This window comes from Mobula hypostoma, chromosome 3, assembly GCF_963921235.1.
Source record: "Mobula hypostoma chromosome 3, sMobHyp1.1, whole genome shotgun sequence".
Lineage (NCBI taxonomy): Eukaryota > Metazoa > Chordata > Chondrichthyes > Myliobatiformes > Myliobatidae > Mobula > Mobula hypostoma.
Window position 1 is genome coordinate 69,204,662 of NC_086099.1, and position 17,669 is coordinate 69,222,330.

At 39.4% G+C, this 17,669-nt stretch overlaps 1 protein-coding gene across 1 annotated transcript in view; it reads right to left on the reverse strand.

Annotated features, from left to right (window-relative positions):
• Positions 1–3,087: 3,087 nt before the first annotated feature.
• Positions 3,088–17,669, reverse strand: part of chrna9a (cholinergic receptor, nicotinic, alpha 9a) — a 38,632-nt gene continuing 24,050 nt past the window's right edge. Inside the window, exons 5-6 of the mRNA XM_063042457.1 lie at positions 3,401–3,737; positions 3,088–3,352 (exon numbers count right to left, since the gene is read on the reverse strand). Of these exons, the coding sequence (XP_062898527.1) occupies positions 3,088–3,352; positions 3,401–3,737 (602 nt within the window). The remainder of the gene's footprint in view (positions 3,353–3,400; positions 3,738–17,669) is intronic.

Consider the following 17,669-nt stretch of genomic DNA (forward strand, 5'->3'; position numbering starts at 1 on the left):
GAGCATTAAGAAAATAAGCTTCTGAAGATGTGATTACTTAGAAAACCTTTACCAAACAATTGCACTCAACTCCACCACACCAAATGATTACTTTTGAATTCCAGTTTAATGTTAGCATTTTGAAACATTAACCTTAAAAAATTAAGTTGTCAAATTTTCTTTAGAAATTGCCCTACACTGAAATGTATTAATACCGATGCTACAGAAACAGAGCATGTTCTTGGCTTAAAATAAGGGAAGAGCTCCTTGGAAACGTCTGCCACAGAATGCAATAAAACAATATTGGTGTCAAGAGGGAAGAGTACTCAGAAAAAACTTTTTCATCTAATGGTTTCAGGTGAGCCAACCGCAGCCAGTAGAAAACATTTATAATTGGTTACACTTCACTCAGTAATATTTTTTCTAACTTCCAACCAATCTCAAAAGAATTCCCAGTGTTCAACCCAAACCATTTTTCTTTTTAACTTGACCTCATTGACAATGTGAATCAGCACATTTTTTACAATAATGATCTGGATAATAAATGCTCTTTGAAGAATTTTCAAAGATTTATTTGAAGGTTAACATGATAGAGACCTCACTTCCAACAGCTCTGATACAACTCAGAGTCAACTCAGAGTCTTCCTCCCCTCATTGCAACACCACATGTCAATTAAGTTTATATGACCATTCCAAATTAGAGCACTCAAGTAAAGTGAAGGATGAAATAAGAATTACTTTTACTCATTAGTGCACGAAGAACTTGCTCTGGCACTTACATATATTGCAAATCAATGCCAAACATCTTCATTTTTAAAATGATATTACCAATTTTGCAAACATGACAATTGAAAATGGAACAGCAGCTTACAGCACATTTCATTATTTATACACATTGATTTTAAATTAACATTTATTTTTTCCCCTTTTTCATTAGTAATGGATTTGACTCTCTAACTTCTGGTGACTTGGAGATAGTAAATCCGATATGACCCACTATGCCTGCATTTACGGAAGTTTGTACAGGGGAAAGCAAAACTGGTGCAGAACCTCAACAGTACAACGAGTCACTATTCTATTTACTTGTTTCACTTTGGTTGTATTCTCTGCAAACTGGAAGTTCTGATAAATGCTGAGTTCAAGAACAGCTGCTTCAGTTGAGTGGCATCACAGTTATCCACCTGGTTCCACCTCAGAAATGCATCTTCTGTTATGTTTTCAATATAATCGGCACCATTTTAGAGCATTTTAATCACCACATTCATGTTGTTAAAATATTAACAGTCCAATATTTCATAATACAGTGATTAAGTACTGTATTTTGCTGTAACCACTAAAGGCATAAGATCTAAGACCTTGTGCTCCTAGTTCCAAGATGTCTATCACAACAGTGGACTCCCAGAATAAAAGTCCTTCCTCCTCCCCTCAGCATAAGCCATTGTCTCTACCACAGATTTAAAGAGTTGGATTGTGCTCACTGGTGATTACATGCAAAACTGCTGGCCACCTGCACCGCGCAGTTCACCACGTTCCAGACCTCCGTGCCTACAAGCTACAGGACAGAAACATGGACCACGCTGGTGCTGAGGTGGCAGTGCTTTTAGACTGCTGCTCTCTCTACCTCTGCTCTCACCAAACCTGAATTGTCAACTTAGGGGTCAGCTAGGATGAGCAAAATTTGAATAAGATCATTAACCTTAAAGACATAAGATCTTTTAAACAGTTTTGATTCCTCCATAAGTTTTGTTGTAATTATACTTTAACTTTCCTTTACAAGAGAGAATGGTTGTACTTGAAAGAAACATTTACGTGCTGGATCAGGTGCTAAAGTAGGGTAAATGCTCCAGACTGAGTGACGTTTACAAGACCCTGCACTGGACTAAGGCCGAAGCATGCATGGTCCGCCTGAGCCACATCAGGCTTCAGGTCCATGAGCTCACTTTTATTCAGAATGCTATTTGCTTACTTTAATTGCTTGCATGATTTGGTTTCTTTTCTCCCCACACAGTGTGTGTTCGATGGTCTTTTTATGGTTTCTTTCAGGTTTCTTTGTAAGGTGACAAATCTCAAGGTTGTATAACATACACATACCTTAATAATATATGTACTTTGAACTGAGGTATTACTATGATGTGGGTCAAACACAACATTTACATTCACCTTTCCTGCTCTCCTTAAGTTATTTAACAGCTTCTGTATTGAACTTTTCTGCTGCACTCATTGGGGCAACCTCCAGTCAAGCTCTCGTTCTCCTACGACTAGAAGACTATTTTCATACCTATCTTTGCAGACCAAGCACCACTCACCTAAATAATTCAATGTAAAAGTACTTACAGAAATAACAATGCAACCATATTAGTTACAAAGATGCCAATAAATGAAGGAATACTTCTGTTTAACAAAAGCAATGGATTAAAAATTCTTCTGTACCAGGTACTTAATGCGCAGAGTGAATGAGTAATTGATCTGACAGACTATACATATGGCCTATCTGAATACATAAATACATACTTCTTTCCCTTGCTAGCTCCATCTTTACAGAACTAGAGGACAAAATTACATGACACTCTGATTGCATAAAAGTGGCGGGGGGGGGGGGAGCATGAGAAAATGACACAAGATGACCAAACAACAGGAATTCTGCAGATGCTGGAAATTCAAGCAACACACATCAAAGTTGCTGGTGAACGCAGCAGGCCAAGCAGCATCTATAGGAAGAGGCGCAGTCGACGTTTCAGGCCGAGACCCTTCGTCAGGACTAACTGATGACCAAACTTTATCAGACACTCAGTTGTGTAGCAGGATGCAGGTGTTGCTGAACTCAGCTCAAAGTTCGGTAGATCTCACAGTATATGTCATGATTCAATAATCTGGTCATACAATGAAACCTGTAAAACCTAACAGCTGACAGTGTTTGCAGATGAATTCTATATGCCCTAACTTCAGATTCAGGGAAATAACTTAACATTTCATGAATCTATTAATTTATGAATGTCAAAGGGTTATTCAATTTCCAAATTTCATCAGCACTACATGTGAAACTACAATACTACTGGAATTGTAATTGACAAACCAATTAAACATTGTATAACACATATCAACATAAAGTCATGTTGCCTTTCCAACAATCAAAATACTCATAAAGAATACCATGATAAAGAAAATCCACATGAAGAAACGATCCATTACTTTAGCCACCTTCTTCCACTCAGCAGATTTTGCATTGTTTGCTTTTTGCTCTCTAAAACAATTTGCTATAAATTCAATGTTTCTTGCCACCCTACCTCTATGTAAGTAACAGAAACAAGAGGACATGGTCAGATCCTCTTCACTGGCACAACTATTCCCTGTGCTTCCTTCATAATGTCCATTACTTTCCTTGAGGTTGCAAACTGGACATCGATGCACTGGTATCACAGACAGTGCAGAATCTTCCTTCGGCATTGTATTGTTACATTGGTAATTTTTAGAAAGTTGGTCCTTTATTGTTAACTCTTTCTCTTTTTTAAGTTTTACATTTGTTTTGGAGTTATCCGACTGCATTTTACAGTTCTTTTTTTCATCTTCCTTTTGTATCGTTGTGCAAGTTTCACCAATGTCATATACAAAAAATATCTTTGACATGTACTGCAGTATGACCACCTTTGCCCATTTTGGAACTGGCTTGGCTTCTGGCCCACAGTGATGGATATTCATGATGAAAATTGTCAGTGCAGTCGAGGCAGTGATCATTGTCATTGTTGCTATGTAGTATTTACCTGAAAGCAAACAGAAATAAATATTAGAATGATTTAATGACCTTTCTTTGAAAATCATGCACAGGATTAAAAAGAAACATTATTCTCATCAAATCTGTTGCCTTCAGTGTAATGCATGAACAATGTTTCACAAAAATAAAACTGCAAATTCATTCATTTAATTCTCCCAAATTTAAGGAAGCTAAATTATTAAACACATATTTTCTCTTATTTTGTCAGCACAATCAATTCATGTCTTCCCTTCACTGAAGAGCCTGTGTTTTGATTTTTATTTGCTTTACTGTTTATTCCTCTTTCCTCTCTCTCAAAGACATGGATTTTGTCTCAGATTTTTCCTTGAAGGCCACCACTTCCCAATGCCATGGACGTGACTAGATTTTGAAATTAACTAAAATTAGGACCACTTTTATTTACCTAGAGTATCATCAGAAATTCCTCGTCTAATGTCACAAGTCATTGCTGAAAGCAACTATAGTTATCAATACATCAGATAATTTTCCTAATGTAGCCAGCATGCAATAGACTCTTAAATGCATGTAATATTGCCCCCACCAACACTATCTAATTCATTCCAGACTAGGTCTGTAATGTTTTGGTCTTTATGGTACTATTCACTTTATAAACCCATGAGATATTCACAGGACCACATCTGTGTGTCCAACTCAGTGTTATGAACAAAAACAGAATGCTCCAGAAGAACTCAGCAGGTCAAGCTGTGGTAAAGATGTGTAGGTTGACATTGAGTCAAGACCTTAAATGTACGTTCGCTTCTGTCTTCATATTTATTGTTCTAAATCATCGTCACAATTTTTAAGTCCCTTAAGGGGTCTACCAAAATAGTTACAACACCAAGAATCATAGCATCAAAGGTACAACCTGGTTTGTGATATGACAGGTCCTTCTCAATTAGTTGGTAGCCTTTGACAGAGCTGACCACAGAGCCTCTTCTACCTCACCTTCCCAATTGTCCATTTGGATGGGGGCTTATTTACCCGCTTCCATTCTTATCCATCCACTCCATCACACGTACTGGTTTCTCTTTGTGTTCCTCTATCGTAACCACTGATACCAGCCATAAGTTCTTCACTCGATTCCTATTATCATGTTGGTTTCACTCAAGTGTTTTTCATACCACCACCAATGTCCATATAGAACATAGAACATAGAATAGTACAGTACATTACAGGCCCTTCAGCCCACAATGTTGTGCTGACCCTCAAACCCTGCCTCCCATATAACCCCCCACCTTAAATTCCTCCATATACCTGTCTAGTAGTCTCTTAAACTTCACTAGTGTATCTGCCTCCACCACTGACTCAGGCAGTGCACTCCACGCACCAACCACTCTCTGAGTGAAAAACCTTCCTCTAATATCCCCCTCGAACTTCCCACCCCTTACCTTAAAGCCATGTCCTCTTGTATTGAGTGGTGGTGCTCTGGGGAAGAGGCGCTGGCTATCCACTCTATCTGTTCCTCTTATTATCTTGTACACTTCTATCATGTCTCCTCTCATCCTCCTTCTCTCCAAAGAGTAAAGCCCTAGCCCCTATACTTGCTGATCTACCTAACCAACACCTTTCAATCCCTAAAAAACTGCCAGATTTAGGGTGAAAGGTCTGCTGGAAGCACTGGGGAGTCGAGCAGCAACTGGAATTGCTGATGTTTCAGGTTGAGACCCTGCACCAGGACTGAGAGTGAGGGAGAAGATAGTTGGTATAAAGAGTAGGTTCTCAAGCTGAGTGTAGTGCTTAACCTGACTGAGTTTCCGCTTCATCCACCCATCACCCTGTTTCATTCCCTTCTCCTCCTGGTTCCAACCGGACCCCACTCCAGCCGGTTCCATCTGCCCGTCACCTCTCTCTTTATTATTCCTACTATCGCCTTCCTTACTTACCAGATTCCATCCCTTGTAGCCTTTGTGTCCCCAATCATCTCCCTCTAGCCTCTGTCTCCACCTTCACCCACTCTTCCCACCCCCACTTGGCTCTTTCTGACCAGGGCCAGTAGGGGATAGGTGGACCGAGGTGACGTGAGGAATGATGGGCAGAAAGAGGCAGGCAGGTGTGATAGGTGAGTGCAAACAAGGAATGAAAAGCAGATGAAAGGAAGGTGACAGAGGCTTGAGGGAATAAATGGGACACAAAAGACTACAAGTTTGGTATCTGATAAGGATGGTGATAAGGGTTACGGGAGAGATGAAGAGCAGTCGGAACCGGATAGGGGAGGGATGCCTGTGGTGAAGTATGTGGCTCGTAGGTGGATGGAACCAGTTCGGGGAGGGGTGATGAAGATAAGCGACGATGGGTCTGGAGCAGAGATTCAATACAGCTGAACACTGCTCCCATCTTGAAAACCAACTCTTTAAAACATGATCTTGATCATCTGATCTACCATTGTATGCTCATAATGTCAAATCTGTTGATCAGCTCTCTGGAAGATGTTTTGTTTGTTAAAACCAGTATATAAATCCAATTTATTGATATGTAAGGGCAGGTAGTCTAAAATCAACGTAAATTAGGTTAGTTTCCTCAATCCCTTCTGTAGCATGCTGCTTGGCTCATTTAAATCAAACTTCTTAACTACTGCAATGCAATCATTAAAACAGAAGCAAGTAAGACTGCTTTCATTACAGTCACAGTGTAAACATATAAATTGTGCTAAAATTACTAAGAGGTGGAAATTCAAAGATTCAAAGTACATTTATTATCAAGGTATGTATGCACTATACAACCCTGAGATTTGTCTTCCCCACAGACAGACAGACAACCCATTCAAACAAAAACAGCAAACCCTTCCCCCGATGCGCCAGAAAAAAAACAAATTGCTCAATCAACAACAACAAAAAAAAACGAGCGGAAAAACACAAAATCGAAAGCGCCTAGGCGTATTCAGTTCGGCTCAGTGTTCGTTATCTGAAAGCCATCCTGATTCAAAGTCACCCAAAACAACAACAAAAAGAGGTGCAACTAGAAGCACATGATAACGTGAACTACAGAGTTTGATCCATGGACCGCGTTGATTAAAACTTCCCCAAGAATTTAAACCGTGATATTCACAATGGAGAAAATTTAAATAACTTTATGATGTTATGATGGGTGGATGAAGCAGTCAGGCTAAGCATTACATTCAGCTTGGATGCTGACTTGAAAACCGGCTCTTTATGCAAATGATCTTCTCCCTTCACTCTCCATCTTGGTGCAGGGTCTCGACCTGAAACATAATCAATTCCTTTCCATCCACAGATGCTGCTCGGCTCACTGAGTGCTTCCAGCAGACCTTTTGCTCGAAACCTCCGTTCATCTAGTTCATGTTATATGTGTTTCCGGTTACTCCATTTTTGTTATTGCTATCTTGTGCAATTTTGCTCAGTGTGATCTGGCTCTGAGGCATGCAGTCAACTAACAACACAGACCTAAACTGAACCAAACTGAACATTCCTGGACAGTTTCGGGACCTCTGTGGTTTGATGTTCAATATTCTGTGTGTTAGTTGCTCATTTTTTTGCTAATTGCATAATTTGTTCTTTTTTTTGCACATTGGGTGTTTGATGTTTTCTTTGAACGGGTTCCAGGGTGTTTCTTTGTTTTGTGGCTGTCTGTGGGAAGACAAATATCAGGATTGTATGCTGCATACATACTAGGATATTAAATCTACTTTGAATCTTTGATGCATGGGCAAGTGATTTGGAAGTTTATGCATGCTGTAGTGGAATCATCTTCATTTGACAGCTACTTGGTGTCTGACTCTCTATTTAACAATGATACATAATAAATAATTTATGTTCAATGAGCAAACATACAGTTCAACTCGAAAGCATATTGCTGTTCCAAAAAAACACAATCTAAAACAAATTTAAATACTTAAAACTCTCAATAATAAAAGCAACGTATCTAACTATTGACACTTTGCAACATAAGGAAACTTGCTACAATGAGTTTAACATTATAAACAGTGATTGCACTTAAAGTGCTTCAGTGGCTGGAAAGCATTTTGGGTAGGGAAAGATGTCATGTATACGTCGAACACAACACATAGATTAGTACAGCACAGTGCAGGCCCTTTGGTTCACGGTGTCATGGCGACCTTTTAACCTACTCAAAATCAATCCAACACTTTCCTCCCACGTAGCCCTCCATATTTCTTCCTGAGTCTCTCAAATGTTCCTAATCCATCTGCCTCTACCCTAGGCTGAACTTTTTATTCACCCAGCACTTCCTGTGCAAAGAACCTACCTCTGACATTTCCCCATACTTCCCTCCAACCACTTTAAAATTATTCCCTCTTGTATAGCCATCTCCGCCCTGGGAAAAGGTGGAAATGACTAATATGACAGGGCATAATTTTAAAGTGATTATCTATGCCTCTTATCATATTATACACCCCTATGAAGTCACCTCTCATGCTTCTTCACTCCAAAGGGAAAACCCCTAGTTTGCTCAACCTTTCCTCATAACACATGCTCTCTAATCCATGCAACATCTTGGTAAATATCCTCTGCACCCTCTCTAAAGCTTCCACATCCTTCTTGTAATGTGGCAACTAGAACTGAACACAATACTCCAAGTGTGGTGTACACATTACGTTACAGCTTTTGAATTCAATTACTCAACTACGAGGGGTGATTGATAAGTTCATGGTCTAAGGTAGAAGGAGTCCATTTTAGAAAACCTAGCACATTTACTTTTTCCAGGGGTCGGCGTCTTGGACCACCAGAAGTGGTCCACAGCTGGGGTGATTGATAAGTTTGTGGCCTAAGGTAGAAGGAGATGAGTTATTAACTTCAAACTTTCTGCATTTTCACTCAAAGAGTTGAACTGCACGTGCATACAACGAGAGTGGTATAACTCATCTCCTTCTACCTTAGGCCACGAACTTATCAATCGCCCCTGCTATGGACCACCTGGAGGTCCAAGACGCTCTTGTTACATGCACATGCAGTTCAACTCTTTGAGTGAAAATGCAGAAAGTTTGAAGTTAATAACTCATCTCCTTCTACCTTAAGCCACGAACTTATCAATCACCCCTGCTGAGGACCACTTCTACAAAGAAGGGATCCATATGCTCCATGACCGCTGGACTAAGTGTGTACATGTAGGAGGGGACTATGTTGAAAAATAAATGTGCTAGGTTTTCTAAAATTGACTCCTTCCACCTTAGGCCACAAACTTATCAATCACCCCTCGTAATAAAGACCAACACACCATACTTCCTTCACCACTCTATCAACCTGCACAGTAACTTTAAGGGTTCAATGGAGTTGGACCCCAAGATCCTCCTCTTCTTCCACACAGCTAAGGATCCTGCCATTAACTCTGTACTCTGCCTTCACGTTTGACTGTCCAAAGTGAATCACTTCACACTTCTTGATTGAACTCCATCTGCCACTTCTCAGCCCAGCTCTACATCCTGTTAATGTTGGGTTGTAATGTATGACAACCTTCCACACTATCCATAACACCAACCTTCGTGTCATCTGCTGATTTACTAACCCACTCTTCCACTGCTCACCCAAGTCATAGATAAAAATCGACATTTACATTTATTTTATAGTAACTTTAATGCTAGTCTATTCTGGTTATGAAGTAAAATTTAAAACTTGTTGTATATGAACACTTTGGGAAGATATTTTGAGGCCAAGAAAGTTTTCACCAAATTGCCACGTATACATACTGTTGGTAGGATGTGGTCAGTCTTAAAGCGAAGCCATCTATTTTGAACAAAATGTACTAAGCAGCCAAAATAGATTGCTTGAAATCAACCTCCTCTGCGACACGACTTCTATAATCACCATACACCAAGAATGAGCGTGTTTTACATTGTTCATCTATCATAAGATGTAAAGAAGGCAAATCTTTGTGGGAAATCCATATTGTTAATTTACAGTTTTCTACTAAATGATATCACCGACAGCAAATATAGAAACAAAATATATGAAAGATTTGCACTTGCTTAGTGCCTTGCCTGGTTTCAGAACATCCCAAAAACTGTGAAATTCATGTGTTTATCATCAAGAATAAATAAAGATTTCCAATGTGATGGGTCATTCGACAGTAATTAGGGAACTGATGCAGCATTAGCAATTTCATCAAACTGGAAGGAATGAGACACAACTTTTTTTCTGCTTAGTATGTTTCATACAGAGAGAGGACAGCAACTTCATGTCTCACCAATATATTAGCTTAAAAATTCATAAATTTAGAGGGGTTTTTTCCAGCTCCACACATTTGAAAACTTTTTTAAACAGGACATTATTCCGAACGTTGGGTTGAAAACTGGCTATCACATACTGTAGAAAACAAGGAATTCAATTAAATGTGCCCTTCTCGGGCTGGAGGAATACACTTAGATGGACTTATTTTTTATTTATATATAAGCTGTTTGTTCACTATCAGAAGACTAAGGAAATTCAGCATGTTCCCATTTACCCTTTTATAGATGTACAATAGAAAGTATCCTGTTTGAATGCATTGAGAAACACATAGATAGAGTGAGTGGGTGAAAATCTGGCAAATGGAATTTAATGTGGAAAAGTATGAAGTCATGTTCTTCAGTAAGGGGAAACAAAAGGCAGGTTATTAAAATAGAACCTACAAGTGAGCAAAGTTCAGAGGGATTATGGCATTCTAGCTAGCAAGCAGTTAAGAAGGAAAGCAGCATGTTTGCCCTTTGGCAGTAAAGATAACATGCTGCTTTCCTTCTTAATCCCTGGAGTTTAAAAACATTGAAGATTGAAGGAGACGTGACAGGATAGACACTGAGATGTTTCACAAGTGGGAGAGTTACTGCAAAACAAAGTGCCATTCATTTAAAACAGGAGATAGAATTTGTTTATCTCAGAGGGAATATATTACTGAAATTCACTGCCCCCAAGAGTCCTCGAGACTAGATCGTTAAAGCTATTTAAGGTGGAAACAGATAAATGTTTGAAAGATTGAGGAATTAAGAATATGGAGAAATAGCACAGGAGTTGAGGCCAGTTGTAAAGCAGCGATAATCATACTGAATTGTCCAGCCAGTGGTGTACTGGCATCAACAACGTATGGTCCTGAGTTCAAATCTGGCTCCTTTCATTTCAAGTTTTCCATCCATGCTGGGTTGAGCATCAAGATAGCAACTCGGCCTTGTAAAAAACGGTCAAATGCTGCCAAAACAGCAAAGATGTCGCCTGATGCGTCATAAGGCACGAACAGGAACAACAACAATCATACCAAATGGTGGGGCAGGAATGAGAGTCCTTGTGGCTTTACTCCTCCTCATGTCGTCTGTCATCTGAGAGTTCATTTCCATGTTGAATTTTACAACCCTGGTAGCCAATACAGTCCTGGGTGTGACTCTAAACTGCATCTGGTGATGAGGCTCTGATTGGGGACTTTCAGAGCTTTGGGGAAAGTGAAGTTACCCCTTAGTCATTCATTGCTCCCAGGGCCACTCTGACCTGGAACGGTAGCACCTGCAAGGGTTCCTGCTCAGGATACGAGCAAAGGCCAACAGCAGATCCGGCAGGTTCAGTAACTGAACTTATGACGGAGAAGGCGGATGAGCTACGACCTCAAATGTCAACGGCTATAGTATAGGCGGATGAACATTTGGGAAGAGAAATGGCGATTTCTTTAGTTCACCCAACGGTAGGCAATAGCAAACCACAATTGCAATTTGCTAAGAAAACCATGGTCAAATTCACAAAATGTATCACACACCAACAGCGTCAAGAGGATCTTCAAGACAATTCTGAAGCTGCTTCGCTCGGTAGGGTTGATTCTGGCCAGCAAGGGATCCCCAACCGTCATCAAGCTACTGCTCATAAAATTCAAGTAACACAAAAGAAAATTATTGCCACTTGGAATGTAAGAACCCTATACCAAGCAGGAAGATTGGACAATGTGATAAATGAAATGGAAAGACTAAAGATTAACATCATGGGAATTAGTGAAGTTCGTTGGATAGGCGCTGGAACATGTCAGGTTAGAAATAAAACACTAGTTTATTCTTGTGGAACATCCCATGCTAATGGAGTAGGAATTCTTATGGATGAAAACATGGCAAAAAGTGTTTTAGGGCATTGGGCAATATTAGAAAGAGTGCTCCTTGTTAGATTCAGAGGACAACCATTTGATTTAGCAATTATATAGGTATATGCACCAACAACAGATGGAACAAATGAGGATATAGATAAATTCTACGAAGAGCTTGAAAAAGCAAAGAATGGATGCAAATCTCAAGATATTGTTATTGGCATGGGAGATCTAAATGCTAAAGCAGGACAAGCTGCTGATGGAAATACCATAGGAAAATTTGGACTAGGGGAAAGAAATGAAAGGTGAGAAACGGGTAGAATGGTGCAAGATGAATAATCAGGTCATTATGAATACCTACTTTAAAGACCATCCAAGACGCTTGTGGACCTGGAAAAGTCCAGGTGATAACACTAGAAATCAAATTGACTTTATTACTATAAACCAAAGATTTAGAATCTCAGTGACTCAATGCAAAACATATCCAGGTGCAAACTGTAATAGTGACCATAACCCAGTAGTATGTCATGTAAAAGTAAAACTTAAAAAACTAAAGAAGCAAATACCTGAACAATCCCTTGACGACTTGCAATTAATTAAAGAAGAAAACTTAAAGACAAAAATTTACAATTGAAGTAAGGAATAGATTTCAAAGTCTAGAAATAGAATCTGTTGAAGATGATAGCAATCATGTAGAAATGAAATTTAACTCTCTAAAGCATGCCTTGGCAGAATCAGCAAAGTCAGTGATTCCTAAAAAAGAAAAAAGTACAAAGATTAAGTGGATGACAGAAGAAATCAAAAATCTAATGGAAGAAAGGAGACGGAAGAAAGCAAATCCTATAGAATATAAGTCCTTAGATAAAAAAGTTAAAAGCTTATGTCAAAAAGCCAAAGAAGAATGGTTAAACCAGGAATGTGAGCAAATAGAAAGAATTCCTATTACTGATCCAAAAAGGTTACATCAACAAATCAAGAATATCACTGGTAAAAAGCTCCTCTGTTCTTCAGGTGGATGTTTGAAAGCAAAGGATGGTGCCATTATCATGGAAAAAGATGAGATTATGAACAGATGGACTGAGTATATTCAGGAATTGTTTGAAGACGATCAAGGCAAAAAACCAGAAATTAAGAAAAACATTGAAGGTCCAAGTATTTTAAAATCTAAAGTTCGTAATGCAGTAAATAAGATGAAGAAAGGAAAGATAGCAGGTCCTGATGAATTAGTAATAGAACAAATTATTGCCCTTGAAGATTATGGAATTGAAAAACTTACTGATTTAATCAATGACATTTATGAGACTGGAATAATACCAGAAGAGATGAAAAAATCATTAATGATCACTCTTCATCAACCTTCCAGAAACCTGGAGCAATAGAATGTGAATTACATAGGACCATAAGTTTAATGAGTCATATCACCAAGATACTTCTAAGAATTTTGATGACAAGAGCCAAAAGTAAGATACAAGCTGAAATAGTCAAAGAACAATGTGGTTTTGTGAAAGACGAAGGTACAAGAAACGCAATATTGATGTTAAGGATACTATCAGAACGAGCTATTCAAGTGCAAAAAGAATTGTTTGTTTGTCTTATCGACTACACAAAAGCATTTGATAAAGTGAAGCACAATAAGTTATCTGAAATATTACAAAAAATTCTCGATCTAGATTCGAAAGACCTCCGCCTAATCAGAAATCTGTACTGGGAACAAAAGTAATAATATCAGGATTGCTGCCTGAGCTGCACGCTAATGATGGTAAGAATAGCAGAATTAAGCAGATGAATGTGTGGCTGAGTAACTGGTGCAGGGGGCAGGACTTCAAATTCTTGAATCATTGGGATCTACTTTGGGGAAGGTATGACTTATACAAAAAAGATGGATTACACCTGAACTCAAAAGGTACTAATATCCTGGTGGGATTGTTTAATATAGCTGTTAGGGAGGGTTTAAACTAAGTTGGCAAGGGGAAGGAAACCAAGTTGTTAGGGTCGAGGAAGAGGAAAATAGAAATAAATCGAAAATAGAAATAAGTCAAAAATACTGTGCAGCAAAGATGGCAAGAAGGACAGGCCGGTGAATATACAGGATAATTTGCTGCAAAATAGAAATATAGCAAAATCGGCAACAGATACTGATCTAAATGTACTGTACTTAAATGCACGCAGCATTAGAAATAAAGTGGATGACCTTGCTGCACAGCTGCAGGTTAAAAGATATGACATTGTGGCCATCACCGAGTCATGGCTAAGTGATGGATGTGATTGGGAGCTGAATGTCCGAAGACACACAGTGTACAGGAAAGATAGGAAGGTAGGTAAAGGGGGTGGTGTGGCCCTGATGGTAAGTAACGATATCAAATCAATAGAAAGAAGGGACATAGGATCAGAAGAGGTAGAATCCTTATGGGTAGAATTAAGAAATGGCAAGGGTGAAAAGACACTAATAGCAGTTATATACAGGCCTCCAAACAGCAGCCGGGATGTGGACTACAAGTTGCAGCTGGAAATAGAAAAAGCATGTCAGAAGGAAAATGTCAAGATAATTATGGGGGATTTTAATATGAAAGTGGATTGGGAAAGTCAGGAAGGTACTGGATCTCAGGAGAGGGAGTTTGTAGAATGCCTACAGGATGGCTTTTTGGAGCAGCTTGTCCATAAGCCTACCAGGGGATCGGCTGTTTTGGATTGGGTGCTGTGTAATGAACCTGAGGCGATTAGGGAGCTGGAGGTAAAGGAACCCCTTGGAACTAGTGATCATAATATGATTGAGTTCAGTTTCAAATTCTAAATGGAGAAGCTGGTATCAGGTGTAGCAATATTTCAGTGGAACTGGGGAAATTACAGTGGTATGAGAGAGGAACTGGCCCAAGTTGATTGGAAAAGTAAGCTAAATGGAGGGACGGCAGAGCAGAATTGGATGAAATTCCTACAAGAAATAAGGAAAATTCAGGAAAAATATATTCCAAGAAAAAAGAAAATCATGAATGGAAAAATGGCACAAATGTGGCTAACGAGAGAGGTTAAGGCAAAAATAAAAGCAAAAGAAACGGCGTACAAGGAAGCAAAAATTAGTGGGGAAAATGAGGACTGGAAGACTTTTAAAAATTTACAGAAGGAAACTAAGGAAGTCATTAGGAAAGAAAAGATGAATTATGAAAGGAAGTTGGCGATTAACATAAAAAAGGGTACTAAGAGTTTTTTTAAATATATGAAGAGTAAAAGAGTGACAAGGGTAGATATGGGACTGATTGAAAATGATGCTGGTGAAATTATAATGGATAACAAAGAGATGGCAGAGGAACTGAATGAGTATTTTGCATCAGTCTTCACAGTGGAAGACATGAGCAATATACCTGATAGCCGGAGGTATCAGGGAATAGAATTAGGTACAGTCAAGATTACTAGAGAGAAAGTGCTTGGGAAGCTAAGTGGACTAAGAATAGATAAGTCTCCCGGCCCGGATGAGGTGCACCCAAGGGTTCGGAAGGAGGTGGCTTTGGAGATTGTGGAAGCATTGGAAATGATCTTCCAGGAGTCGACAGACTGGCATGGTTTCGGAGGACTGGAAGGTCGCAAATGTAGTTCCACTATTTAAGAAAGGAAGGAGGCAGCAAAAAGTAAATTATGGACCTATTAGTCTGACATTGGTAGTTGGAAAGATATTGGAGTCAATTATCAAGGACGAGGTTATTAAATACCTCGAGGCGCATGACAAGATAGGCTGAAGCCAGCATGGTTTCATGAAGGGAAGATCCTGCCTCACCAACCTATTGGAATTTTTTGAGGTAATCTCAAATAAGATTGACAAGGGAGAGGCTGTGGATGTTGTGTATTTGGATTTTCAAAAGGCCTTTGATAAGGTGCCGCATATGAGGCTGCTTAATAAGATGAGAGCCCATGGAATTTTAGGAAAGATATTGAAATGGGTGGAGCATTGGCTGATAGGTAGAAGGCAAAGGGTGGGAATAAAGGGATCCTATTCTGATTGGTTGCCGGTTACTAGTGGTGTTCTGCAGGGGTCGGTGTTGGGGCCGCTTCTTTTTACGATGTATATCAATGATTTGGATTATGGATTGAATGGTTTTGTGGCTAAGTTTGCGGTTGACACCAAGATAGGTGGAGGAGCAGGAAATGTTGAAGAAACGGAAAGGTTGCAGAGAGACTTGGTCAGTTGAGGAGAGTGGACAAAGAAATGGCAGATGAGATACAACGTTGACAAATGTACAGTTGTACATTTTGGAAGAAGAAATAATCTGGCAGATTATTATTTAGATGGGGAGAACATTCAAAAATCGGAAGTGCAAAGGGACTTGGGGGTCCTCGTGCAGGATACCCTAAAGGTTAACCACCAGTTCGGATTGGCAGTAAGGACAGCGAATGCTATGTTGGCATTCCTTTCAAGAGGAATAGTGTATAAGAGTAAGGAGATGTTGATGAGGCTCTATGGGGCATTAGTGAGACCTCATTTGGAATACTGTGTGCAGTTTTGGGCCCCCTATCTTAGAAAGCTTGTACTGATGTTGGAGAGAGTTCAGAGAAGATTTACGAGGATGATTCCTGGAATGCAGGGGCTAACATATGAAGAGCATTTGTCGGCTCTTGGACTGTATTCATTAGAGTATAGAAGAATGAGAGGGGATCTCATAGAAACATTTCGAATGTTGAAAGGGTTGGACAGAGTAGGTGTGGAAAGGTTGTTCCCCTTGCTGGGTGAGTCCAGGACAGGAGGCCATAGTCTTAGAATTAGAGGGTACCCAGTTAAAACAGAGATGAGGAGAAATTTTTTTAGCCAGAGGGTCATGGATTTGTGGAATTCGTTGCCACTTACAGCTGTGGAGGCCCGATCATTGAGGGTGGTTAAGGAGGAGATTGGCAGGTATCTAATTAGTCAGGGTATCAAGGGATATGGGGAAAAAGCCAGAAATTGGAACTAGATGGGTGAATAGTTTAGCTCATGGAGGAGCTGCAGAGCAGACTCGATGGGCCAAATGGCCTACTTCTGCTCCTTTGTCTTGTGATCTTCTGAACAAACTGCCGCTGTAAGAATAGACGGAGAAGTGAGTCAGTTTACGAAAATCAAGAGAGGTGTTAGACAAGAGTGTGTTTTCTCCCGATTTATTTAATGTGTACAGTGAAACAATATTACAAAAAATAAGAGACACCTTGGGAATCAAAGTTGGCAGTGAAAACATCAATAATTTCAGATATGCAGATGACACTGTGTTAATTGCAAGTATGGAGGAAGAACTATATAACTTACTTGATATAATTGTTGAAGAAAGTGCAAAAATGGGTCTATCTATCAATTGCAAAAAGACAATGTATGGTGATATCCAAAAAGAAGGAGAATCCTATCTGCAGGCCAAGAATAAATGGGGAAGACATAAAACAAGTACAGAACTTTTGCTACTTAGGAAGCTGTGTAACATCAGATGGCAGGTGCGACTTGGACATCAAAAGAAGAATAGGGATGGCAAAAGACACCTTTACGAGGATGAAGAGTATACTGACCAATACTAAACTAGGCATGACAACCCGCCTCAGAGTACTGAAATGTTACATTTATCCAGTTATATTATATGACTCAGAATGTTGGACAATATCTAGCAACATGAGGAATCGAAGTGTAGCAGCAGAAATGTAATTTTTGAGGAGGATGCAAAGAATATCATGGACGAAACGAATATCTAATGAGGATGTCATGAACAGAGCAAACACAAAAAGAGAAATAATGTATGAGATCATGAAAAGGCATTGGACTTGTGATTAGGAAAGAGGAGTTAGAATGCACGGTAATTATGGGAAAGATTGAAGGGAAGAAAGCAAGAGGGAGACAAAGACAAATGATGATGGAGACAGCAGCCAGAGAATTGGAAATGAATACCAATGAATTAATCCACTTGACCCGAAACAGGAG